Genomic DNA, 12494 nt, shown 5'->3' on the forward strand with positions numbered 1-12494 from the left:
TACTTAAAAAATGCTAGTTTTATTTTGGGTGTCTTTAAACCTCAACCCACTCTTTTTGCTAATGAGGAGACTTTGTTTTATAAAATCAAATAATAAAATTATTGTTCAAGATGTATTGTCTATGTCAATAAAAACATTGTTTTCGAAACGATCGTACAATTTATTGATTTTGTTTGTTATTCCTTTTGTCTTTTAATTATAAATTATGAATTATTTTACTCAATATATATGTGTGTGTGTGTGTGTGTGTGTGTGTGTGTGTGTGTGTGTATTTAGCAGACAATAGTGCCATAAAACAACACCTAACATTCCATGATAAAAACCTAGTCGTCCGACTGCAGAAATATCTTAACTAACAATACTAAAATTCGATAACTTAACAATTGCACACGAACACTAAAATTACTAGAAGCCATACTAATTTAAAAAACTACAGCCCCTTATTAACCGGATCTCATTTAATATTGGGACAAATATACTAACTGTATTCAATAACTAAAAATAAGTAAACTAAAAAATAAAAAAAATGAAAAGAAAAATTAAAGATAAAAATAATTTGCCTCTACCCATCCTGCACCCACGTTTATAACAAAAAAAATAAAAATAAAAATAGCCTCAATAAAGAAAATGACAACAACAACGATTGCTCCTGACAACGATCGGATACACCAATTGAAAGCGCTTGAGATGAATGGCTGAACAACAACTTCTGGGCACCATAATATACAACATGCCAGCCGAAATAAAAAAACATTTGGCGAATTGAAAAGTTATCCAACGAAATCGGAAAAAAGAACTCGATAGTGTTCAATCAGACGTGCTCGAATATATATATATAAATAAAATGGTTGGAAAGACATGAAGATTAATGAAAACTGCTTGAAAAACACTGTATTTGGTTCTACACAAAGCCTTCACCACTATAAACAAATCATCTGGCATCAATTGAAATGAATGGCTCTCGTCTTCAGGAGGCCTCAAGTTTTGACAAGCTTCTGGGCTTGACTATTACTCCTGATCTTAAATGGAACACGTACATCAAATCTGTTGCCAAGGCTACTGGAAAAATGGTGGGATCTTTCTATCGATCCGGTAGATATCTCACTGCTGATGCTATTCTCTATCTATATAAGAGCCAGGTACGTCCAAGGATGGAATACTGTTGCCACATCTGGGCAGGAGCTGCTAGAAAGGACTTGGCCTGCCTTGATAGAGTTCAAAATAGACTTCGTAGCCTCGTAGGAGATGTCCTTTTTTCTTCCTTTCAACCTCTATCTCACAGAAGAGATGTTGCGAGTTTGTCTCTGATGTATCGTTATTTTCATGGAAAGTGTTCGACTGAGCTTCAATCTATGGTCCCCCCTCGCCAAACTTTCACAAGAAACACTCGTCTAGCTGTAAACACTATCAATAATTCCCCCCACTCTTTATCTGTGCCTAAACCTAAACGTAGATTCCATGAACAAAGCTTCTTTCTTAGAACTGCATGCCTGTGGAATTGTCTTCCGGTTTCCTGCTTTCCGGCTGACTACAATATGGTTGTCTTCAAGTCTAACGTAAATAAGTTCTTGATGAGCCGTTCCATATTAGTTATCAAATTTACCGAATTTTCATTACTAATGATTACTATATTGTCCAATTTCTACTGTACACTCTTTAACCCTTACCCTTGAGTGGCCTCTTGGCCTTGTATATAAAAAAAAAAAAAAATTTCCGAACAACTTAGTTATTGTGGCGGAAGCTCGTACATTGAAATTGACGGGAGTTTCTTTTTTTCTATTTAAAAAAATTTTTTTTTTATTAAATTAAAAACGTATATAGAATACTTAAAAAACTAGCCAGCACAAAGATTTTTAAATAAACAATATAAACGAATGTTTATGTTTTTAAATGTATGTATTTCGACGGATACTTACCTTTATCAAGATTTTTTTTTTCTTACACCGCACGGTGACACTACAAGGCGGGAAAAATCCGTTTGTTGTTGTTCAACAGTGTTTTCTTTTTATATAAAGTCCAGGATTGCATTTTAAAATTTTATTTATTTTATGTGTGCAGATATATATATATATATATATATATATATATATATATATATATTGTATACGTCTCATGACCCATCTGAATACGTAAGCAATTTTTAAATTTCATTTTGACTTTTTCCTTTATTTAAAAAAACAAACAAAAAGCATTCAATCTTTTATCTAGAAATAATAAAAAAAATAAATAAATAAAATAAAAAAAACATTTTTCTTTCTTGGTTCTGCTTTCCACAAAATTTTTTATTGTTTTAAAATTTCAATTTAATTCATGAATTGAATTTTCATATCATCCTAACACACATCGGGATCTTTTTTGTTTTAACGATGTTTTTGTCTGTGATGTTTTCGCAAAAAATTAATTTAAAAAAAAAACAAAGAAAATATGTGAACTCTTTTAATGATTTCTTCAAAATTTTTTAATAATTTTAAAGTATTTTTTTTTCTTCAATTTCTACCCTTTCATAAGTAAATTACCCAAAGATGTCTTGTTTTCAAGTTCTTCAATTTCTTTTTAAAATTATTTTTTTTTTTACTTAAGCTAAATTATGCCGACATTTTCGTTATTATCTCCCCTTAATTACTCGTTAATCTAAGAAAAAAAAAACCTATAAAAGTAATAAATAAAACACGCACATATATATATATGTTTAGGAGGTACAGAATTTAAATAAATTTTTAAATATAATGGGTGGAAGTCTCTCGAGATCTCTTTCAGCTTTCTGGGATGAAATCTAGTTTAGTTGCCTTAGCTCACCGATACAGTAACATACCTGTTGATCATAGCGATTTTGTCTGGAACATAACGCAATTTAAAACTATGAAAGCGTTAAAGTCCAATACTGATATTTATATGTGCAAACCAGACAAAGGTGCAGGAGTGGTGATTTTGGACAAATCGGACTACGTTGAGAAAATGGCAGTTATTCTCAATGATGTTTCGAAATTCCGTAAACTCGGTCCTGTCGAGTTGACGGATAATACTTGCAAGAACGAGGCAAAAATGCAAAGACGTCTACTTGCATTATTTAAAAAGAAAGTTTTTTGCAAGGACGTCTATGACAGGATTAGACCCTCTGGTTCACAACGTCCTAGAATGTATGGTCTCCCCCAAATCCACAAGCAAGGTGTTCCACTGAAACCTTTTTTATCAATGGTTGGTTCGGCACAACATTCTTTGGCTCAGTGGCTTGTGGAAATTCTGCAACCTGTGCGCGAGTTATATACCACGCACTGTATCCCTGATTCTTTTCAGTTTGTTGATTATGTACTTAATGCAGAGACGTCTTTTATGTGCTCATTTGATGTCTCTAGTCTCTTTACCACCATACCGTTGGATGAGACTATACGTATATGTACCGACGCGCTTTACGATGGTCGCCTGACTGCTCCACGTTTTTCTAAAGAGATTCTTATTGAACTCATTTTAATGTGCACAAAATGTGTGGAGTTTAGTTTTTGTGATATTATGTATTGTATAGGTTGACGGGGTTTCAATGCGGAGTCTGTTGGCCCCCAACTTTAGCGGATATTTTCGGTGGGTACAATGAATCCGTTCTGTTTAATTCTATAACAAAACCCACTGCATATTTAAGATATGTTGACGACACTTTTACTGTTTTTCCATCGCAAAGTGAAGCGTCGATATTTTTTGATAGGTTGAATTCTTTGCATGGAGCTCTAAAGTTCACTATGGAAAGTGAGAAGGAGAATTCGCTTCCCTTCTTGGATGTTCTTGTTGAACGTTCACGGGGAGGGGGGGCTTTCTCACTACAATTTATAGGAAGCCGACGTTTACTAGCCTATATGTGAACTGGTTGTACCAAAATCACATAGAGCCCTGATGATTTGTTCACCTAAGAGATTGGACGCCGAACTCGATAAGATCAGGGAAATATTCATCAATAATGGTTATCCTGTTTACCTTATTGATGACTGTATTTTCAAAAAGGTTGCGGATTTTAAATCCCCTAAAAAGTTTGGACCTTTGAAATGCCCAGTTTATTTAAAATTACCGTGGATTGGGGAAAAGAGTAACAGACTTTCCCAAACAGATTCGCAGAAGTATTTATGACTGCTTTTATTCTGTGTCCTTGCGTTTGGTATATACTACGAGACCTGCATTTCCTTCTTTTCGCAAGGATAGTTTGCCTTACATCCAAAATAGCAATATTGTATATCAATTTAAATGCCAGTGCGATGCTGGTTATGTTGGGCGAACATCCTTGCATCTTTTGATTCGTATAAACCAGCATGTTCCATCGAAGATCAGACAAGGGAGGATGGGGTCTGGTAGTCTCCCTCCTTCTGCAGCCTTGGACTGCTATTGGCCAGCATTTGGTTGACAACCTGTGCTGTGCCGATAGATATAAAATTGAATGGTTCGAGGTGCTACATAGAGCGGACTCCAGAAACCATTTAAAGATTTTGGAGTCTGTATCTATTGCGGTACGGAAACCTTCTTTGTGCCGGCAGAACAAAACATCTAATGCATTGTTTCTCTTTGGGGAACTGTGAATCTTTTCTCCCGTTTCTCCCCCCCCCTCGTTGTGCCATCATTTTAATCGTTTTTTAAACGTTAATAAACTTTATTTTAGTGTCCCCGTAATTTTTGGCACATTCAATAGTTCCCCATCAGAACTCTTTACTTTCGACAGAATATTATTTTTACGCTATCGATTTTCTCCTGATGAGATGATAGATGAAAGAGCTCTCGAGAGACTTCCGCCCATTATATTTAAAACTATATATATATATAAATTTATTTATACAAACATTAATTGCATACATGAAGATGTAGTCTCCCCAAAACGGGTGATTACAGAAACATGTATGCACATATGTAGTTATTAATGTTTGTATAAATAAATTTAATATATTTGCTCTATTAACTCATTGAGCACTTTTTGGTAGACATGTTTTTTCAGTGGATGTACTTCTAGGAAACCAATCTACACTGCCATAATAATATATATATATATATATATATATATATATATATATATATATATATACATACATACATACATATATGTGTGTGTGTGTGTGCATATATGAAAAAGTCAAAAAGGAAAACAAATTAAACAAAGGAAGAAAGCATAAAAAACGAACGATTTACCAGTATCATTTAGCTAAACAAACGTCTTCAGGAAGAAAATGAAGATATTGAAGTTTTGAATAGTCAAATGAAGACGTTGAACTTGTTGAATAGTGACGAAAACGGGGAAATCGAAGAAGACACTCAGTGGGATGTTTTGGGCACATTCATAACGATTTGAAAAAAAATTATGTAGAAAGACATCCAAATAGGAAAAGAGGGATAACAGAAAAAGAAGAAAACAAAAACAAATGGCATCTTTATCTCCTTTTTAACATTGTTGTCGCACACACTGCATTTTTTTTTTTTTAATAGTTATGCACGTGCTAAAAATTTATGCGTCTCCTTGCTTGTTCCTATGTTTGGATATTATCGCAATAAATTTTAAATCATTTTTACCAAAGACGTTTGTTGATCCAAACGAAACCGGAAAATCTCCTATTTTTGATGATTTCTTCGTATGTTTAATTTGTTTTTCTTTATAACTTTTTCGTACATGTTGTCTAAACAGCAGTTTCATTTTATAAACTATCTTATATTTTATATATATATATATATATATATATATATATATATATATATATAAAGAGAGATAGAGAAATAAAAAAGGAACAAGCAAAGTTATATGTTCATCAATGTTTCGTCTTTATTTCAAGAACTTTTTCTGGATGACTTTCAAAATAAACACGCAACGTTAATGAAAATATAAGTTGGCTTGTTCTTTTTTTATTTCTCTATTTCGTCAGAATATTATTTCCATTATTCTCATCATATATATATATATATATATATTAGAATGTTATATCTGTAAATGATAGAGCAATTCCTGTATGAAATAATAACTGGGAGAGTTCAATACGTAGCAGAGCATAGAAGTTTAAAGAAAAAAACAACCTAAAACTTTAGCCTGAAAGGGCCTTATCAAATGAGAAGAGCCAGTGTGCTATTAGCATTTGACTGGAATAATTTCTTATTATTCTTATTTTATAAGGTAAGGCCCTATCAGGTTGAAATAAATTCAAAATGAGATTGGGCCAAGTATTTTGGTTGTTTTTTTTCTTTCAACTTGTATATATATGCATAGATATGAGAGTCAGAAATAAAGAACTGTATGAAATATATATACAAATATATGAAATGTATGCACACATACATTAAAACAACTTTAGACTAAACTTTAGACAGAATAATAAAATTAATAATAATAATAAAATTAATAATAATAATAAAATTAATAATAATAATAAAATTAATAATAATAATAAAATTAATAATAATAATAAAATTAATAATAATAATAATAATGTCTCCAATTAAACAGGTGACTGAAGACTTGATGGTGGGGTGAATTGTTTTAAAATATGGAGGAAAAAAAAAATTCAAATAAATAAATAATGATTTTTTTTTTGCTTGTTCTCATCTTCAAAAGTTGAAATTCTCATTTTACAAAAAAAAAAAAAAAAAAAAAAAAAAAAAAGTCAAGAAATAACAGACCACAATTTAAAAAAAAAAAAAAAAAGAAAAATTAAATTAATTAAAAAGAAGTTTATCTTTTTTTTTTTTTCTTCATTTTCTCCTCATTTTTCTTTTTTTTTCCAGGTCTTCAGACAAATAAATATATGAGTTATTTTCAAACGATATACTGAGAATTCTCGACAAGGGTTGTCCCAGTTGAGTTTAATAGAAACCTAAGCTTGTAGAAGTCCTCGACGGAAAAGCTTCCGGATGGATCAAGGGAACATCGAGCAAATCGGTTGACCATCATAGCCCTTTCTTTATCCAACCAAAAGTCATAGGCCTGCTCTTGACACACGTATGTGCTACCAGCCAGTTCACTCGGGTATGGCCCCCAAATAAGCAATTCCAACATCCCACGCACAATGGCCAAACAGTCCGTCTTATTCGACTGGAGGAGGTCAAGTCCGCGCAGCAAACCCTTTGAACACTCAGTCAGTTTCTCATCACCACTGATGTACGATTCGTAGAGATCCTGTAATAATTTGGCACAGAAGCTGTTCAGATCCGAAGACAGGTTGTTATCGAGCCTGAATGAGGGTAGCAAGCAAACCCGCTTGCCGCTAAAGCTTTTTTGGGAAAGAAGAAATATGCCGACCGGACGAAAATGCATCTGCGGGGAGCCACGGTCCAAATGGTGTAGGACTCCACTGACCACTTGAAGGAAGAGAAAGGACAAGATCTGGACAAAGCTGTCCGGATTGTGAATCATTGTATCTTTGAGATCAGATATATAATCATGCCAGGCCACAACTGTGGAATATTGGCCAACTGCCAGGTGCCAGTGGATGCTGTGCGCAGCAGGTGTGGATGCTGATGATGCTCCTGTAGGCAGCATTGAAGATTGGTCGACACTGGCGCTCATCGAGGCAGGAAGGAATGACGCAGGAATATCCTTGTTGGAAATGTTCTGTAGTTTCATGAAAGCTGGGTGCGGAACGTACGAGTCGGAAACGTTGTTGTCGTGTGTTAACTGCAAAAAGAGAAGACGAAAAATTATTATTATTACAATCGTCACTACAAAACTGCAATAAACATGCAGAAATTTAAATGTAATGAGAACAAACGTATTGCTGCTCAACTCCCCACTTGGGTTGCTTTACTATAAATCTGGACCCTATCATAGTAACCCCCTTACATATCAGTGGAAATATGCTTTGCTTAGGAGAAGGTGAAAAAGAGAGAGAGAGAGAGAGAGAGAGAGAGAGAGAGAGAGAGAGAGAGAGAGAGAGAGAGAGAGAGAGATTTAAAGATCTAAAGTAAATACACAGAAGATACTGACAAATCTGCAGCAAAGAAAAGACAAAAAATTATTATCATAATTGTCACTACGTATGTACCTAGCTACATGACACTGTAAAACCGATACTTATGATTAGTGCACTTCCCACTTTCTTAACGAAAATGCCACGCCAAACGGCCGGCCTAAACAGCAGCAAATATCGCTTCGCTGTAGAGATCTTTATATGCTGAAAGATTTTCTGCTCTTGATAGATTCTTCTCTCAGACCACTTGTTTTTGGAATTCCCTTCCTGCACCCTGTCTCCCTTACTATAATAAACATGCAGAAATTTAAATTTAATGAGAACAAACGTATTGCTGCTCAACTCCCTTATTTGGGTTGCTTTACTATAAATCTGGACCCTATCACAGTAACCTCTTACATATCAGTGGAAATATGCTTTGCTTAGGAGAAGGTAAAAAAGAGAAAGAGAGAGAGATTTAAAGATCTAAAAAGGTAAATACACAGAAGATACTGACAAATCTGCAGCAAAAAGGTGGGCTGTTCCACCTGCCGAGGGAGAAGATACCTCACAATTGTTAGTAGCCTATATGTGTATAAAATCACCATTCACCTATGCATGGAGCATCGTTACCACATCTTGGCTGGTGCACCAACAACTGGTGTCTCTCGCTCTAAGAGAGTCCACAAAAGAGTAACCTAATAGTTCTCACACTGTCTACCAAGCTGTCCCAACACCACAATGTTGCATTCCCATGCTTGTTCCACAAGTACTGCACTTGTACCATGCCTCACCATAAATATACCTGAACAATCCGTCTAACAGCAAAATCACACCCCCTCACTGTAGATGTACCCAGAGGTTGGAAAATTTTATAATCTAACAGATTTCTTTTTCTCAGGTCAATTTCTTTTGGTTTTTAATTTTGCTTTTCCTCTGTTTCTCGTCTGTATAAACATGCAGAAAATTAAATGTAATGTGAACAAACATCTTTTGCATAACTCCCCACTTAGGATTCCTCCTCATTGTGTGGCTACTGCAAATAAGGTGGGCCCCATCTACTGCACTAGAAATATGTTCACACCTTATTGTACTCTACATCTGTACAAAGCCGCCATTCATCCATGCATGGAATATTGTTGTCACATCTCGGTCAGTGGATTAATTACTAGTCTCTTACAGGAACCAGAAAAATAGCTTTGTACAGCTTTGCATCTCCGATCTCGCTAGTTAAACATGGTGTCAATTTCAAACATGATAGAAGGCTCTTATATGGCAAGACCCCGGGCGACACCAGATGGTCTTGCTTGTCAAATAGAGGAAGAGAGGGCAGAAGAGGGGGTGTTGATGTCTGATTGGGACTAAACAGAAATGTCTGTGGGATTTTGACAAAAGAGAAAAAACAAATAATTGTTTTTATCTCATTGTCGTTATATATCTGTTAACATGAAAGGTTGTTTTTAAAACGTCTGTTGAGAGGTATGAAGAAATCCAGAGATCCTTAGTTGATTAAGGCTGACAACTTAGAATGTGAGTCAAGGGTAAAGGTCGTCGCCAAGCATTGTTCGACCTGGGGTGACTAATCACTCCTAATTTGATAAGTAAACACCTGTGCAAATGAGGGTTAAAATTTGGTAGAGATAAGTTTGAGAGGAGGAGTAGTGATTAGGGAAGAGAGAGAGAGAGAGAGGTGTTGAGTGGACAAGATGAAGGGTAAGCTCTAAGAGGAAGAAAGAAAGGGTTTTGTAACCACTCTCTGAAGGAGAGGTGGGGAAAAAGGGGTTGAATTTAGAAAAAGGAATTCTAAAAGGAGAAGTGTCATAGTCAACAAACTGAACGGCTGGGCTGATCAAGCGCTCCCGATTTGGGAGCCCTCAGGATCTGATGTTATGATGTTAACTAGCTTGTGTTAATGGGAAATCTGTGACTTTACTGGTCTGGTCTTATATCGTTTCACCTCAATTTAGACAGTAGCTGTTATGAAGTAATGAAATTAATAGTTTGTTATTGTTATAAACCGGAGTTCTGTTTGTTTGTGGTGAAGACTCTTCATTTTGCAGCAAGCCGCAAGGGCCAGCGGAGTGATTGATGTACCCGGAGACTACCTACACAGGGTAGGAGACGATTCGATCGAGAGGCAAAGCACCCCACCATGGAAACACAGTGGGTGAAGACGATCAACAGGCCAACTTGTAACGGGACAATGTACGATCGAAAGAACACCTGTCATATCGGGTGGAATCTGACAGGGTTAAGGACACCCGGTGTGGTTGGTGCGGTATCGGTACCTTGTTATACTTATTGCTTTTGGGATTTGTACACAACTGGCCAACTAGTAGATGGTTTTGAACAAAAAAAGAAAATCGTTTTTCATCAAACGGAAATGGAATCATGTTGTCTTTTCTAAGGCGACAATTTTATCATGCCATCCTGCAGATATTTCAATGGTTAGAAGTTTAGTGGGTTGTCATCTCTTAAAAACACAGTCAAGAGTTTCATTATCATATCTAGCCTTCAAATCCAATGTAAACAAATTCTTGTTGAGCTGTCCTCATAAATAATAAAATTCTACCCAATTTACACCATTAATGATTATTAAACTAGCACCTCATAATTATTAACACTTATCCTTGAGTGTCTTTTGGGTCTTTGTAAGTAGTGATGCTTAAGTTTGGAATATTTTTGTTGGTCTGTGTCGCTTAAGATTAAGATTAAAAGACGCACCTTAATGTTTCTCGATTTTTACCGTTTTTATCCGTAAATCTTTTAGTATCTTTTACCGAATTCATTCCTCTTTCTTGTTTTATTGTGCAGCAAAAAGTTTAATTTAGGTACTGGAGCTACTTTTTCAAATATAATACTCCATTTTCTTATCTATTGCTTCGGGGCAACGCCAAGTAGAAAAAAACGATGACATTCTTGAATAAAAGTAATTTCATTCACTCCACTATTTTCGCAATAACATGAAGAGAAATTTAAAAAAAAAAGAAAAGATCTTAAAAATATATATGAAATAAAGTAATTTTCAGATTGTAAACTGCTTCAGCCATTTCTGGTTCCGTCTTTATATACCCCCCTCTTTAAAATATATATGAAATAAAGTAATTTTCAGATTGTAAACTGCTTCAACCATTTCTGGGAATGACTCCATATACCCCCCCTCCTCTTGATAAGTGGTGAATCCCTAGTAAAAAAAAAAAGGAAAAAACTAACATAGCTGAGGATCGAGCAAGTTAAAAACATGTACAAATTTCCCCCCACTCTCTATCTTCACCTAAATCTAAACACAGATTCCATGAACAAAGTTTCTTTCCCAGAACTGCCCGCCTTTGAAACACTGTTCCGCTTGCCTGCTTCCCGGTTGAATACAATGTGGTAGCCTTCAAATCCAATGTAAACAAGTTCTTGTTGAGCCGTCCCATAAACAATTAAATTTTACTCAATTTACACCATTAACGATTACTATACTACCTTACATTCATTAACCATTATCCTTGAGTGGCCTTTGGGCCTTGATATGTAGTGACTACCAAATAAAAAAAGCTATGAAGATCGAGCAAGTTATTTCTAGCTCTGTTGTTGATTTCTCATTTCTGGACTTTTTTCTCTTTATATTCTGAACAATTTTTTTTTTTTTGTTTCTTTCAGTGTTTTACCATATCTACTTTCAATAAACCTGTTTATGGGATTTCCTGTCTTCAAAGTTTTGATTGTTAGTACGCGTTAATGCTAACTGTTCAAGGATCATATGTTTCTAATCAAACGCATCCTGGAGACAGTAAACATTCATTAACCATTATCCTTGAGTGGCTTTCGGGTCGAGTAAGTTAAATACTCACAACTAGATGGCAAGATGTTCTATCGTTGATTAATCTTGCACTGTAAACAATACAATTTTCGGAAGTATGCACTGGTTGGTGGCTGGTCAATTCAAAATCTGTCCACTTTAATGAGCCCAATGATCGATCCATGCTCCGGGAAAAAATGTTTTCCAAATAATTGTGGATATGCTGCAGTGTGTCCTGGTTCATATTGGTCAGTTTCCCGTACATTTCTTTCGCATCTTCAGCACCGAGGCTTGTGGTCACTGTGGGCGGTCGGTTCATAGCTACATACTGTTCTGGAGGAGCCCCGTGGGGTCTCTTTGGTTTTCGTCTAGGAGCAGGTTTTGGTCGAGTAAGGGTTCCTGTGGAAGGTTGGGGGATAGGCGTTACTGGCAGCGGTGGTGGTGGTGGAGATGGTTGAGAGGTCTCCTGGGATGCATCGGAAGAACGCGGCTGAGACGAGATTTTATTCTCCGAAACTGTTGCACGAGGAACTTTGTTATCTTTTGGGAGAGGCGGGGGTATATCTTCTTCGGCATCATCTATAAAGAAACAAAGAGAAGTGTGATTATGTAGATATAAGCGTACAATATGCAAATTTAAAAGAAATTATTATCAGGTTGGTGCAAACGTTAAATCATTGTAATCTATATATATATATATATATATATATATATATAATTTAAAGGAGATTAGAACAATAGTCTAAAGAGCTGAGTGTATTTCAATGTAACAGTGAAATTACTAGTTTAATTAAAATACAGGAAAAAGAAAG

The 12494-nt window shown here is 35.3% G+C and overlaps 1 protein-coding gene across 3 annotated transcripts in view; it reads right to left on the minus strand.

The window, feature by feature from the left end:
- Positions 1-2137: 2137 nt before the first annotated feature.
- The window catches only part of LOC145246126 (uncharacterized), a 287143-nt gene continuing 276786 nt past the window's right edge, over positions 2138-12494 (minus strand). For all 3 annotated transcript variants that reach the window (XM_080107976.1, XM_080107974.1, XM_080107975.1), the window contains 2 exons: positions 11735-12261; positions 2138-7624 (listed from right to left, as the gene is read on the minus strand). In XM_080107976.1, coding sequence (XP_079964102.1) covers positions 6767-7624; positions 11735-12261 — 1385 coding nt within the window. In that variant the 3' untranslated portion in view covers positions 2138-6766. The remainder of the gene's footprint in view (positions 7625-11734; positions 12262-12494) is intronic.

The sequence above is a fragment of the Euprymna scolopes genome, chromosome 23 (assembly GCF_053919585.1).
Source record: "Euprymna scolopes isolate OS-2025 chromosome 23, ASM5391958v1, whole genome shotgun sequence".
Lineage (NCBI taxonomy): Eukaryota > Metazoa > Mollusca > Cephalopoda > Sepiida > Sepiolidae > Euprymna > Euprymna scolopes.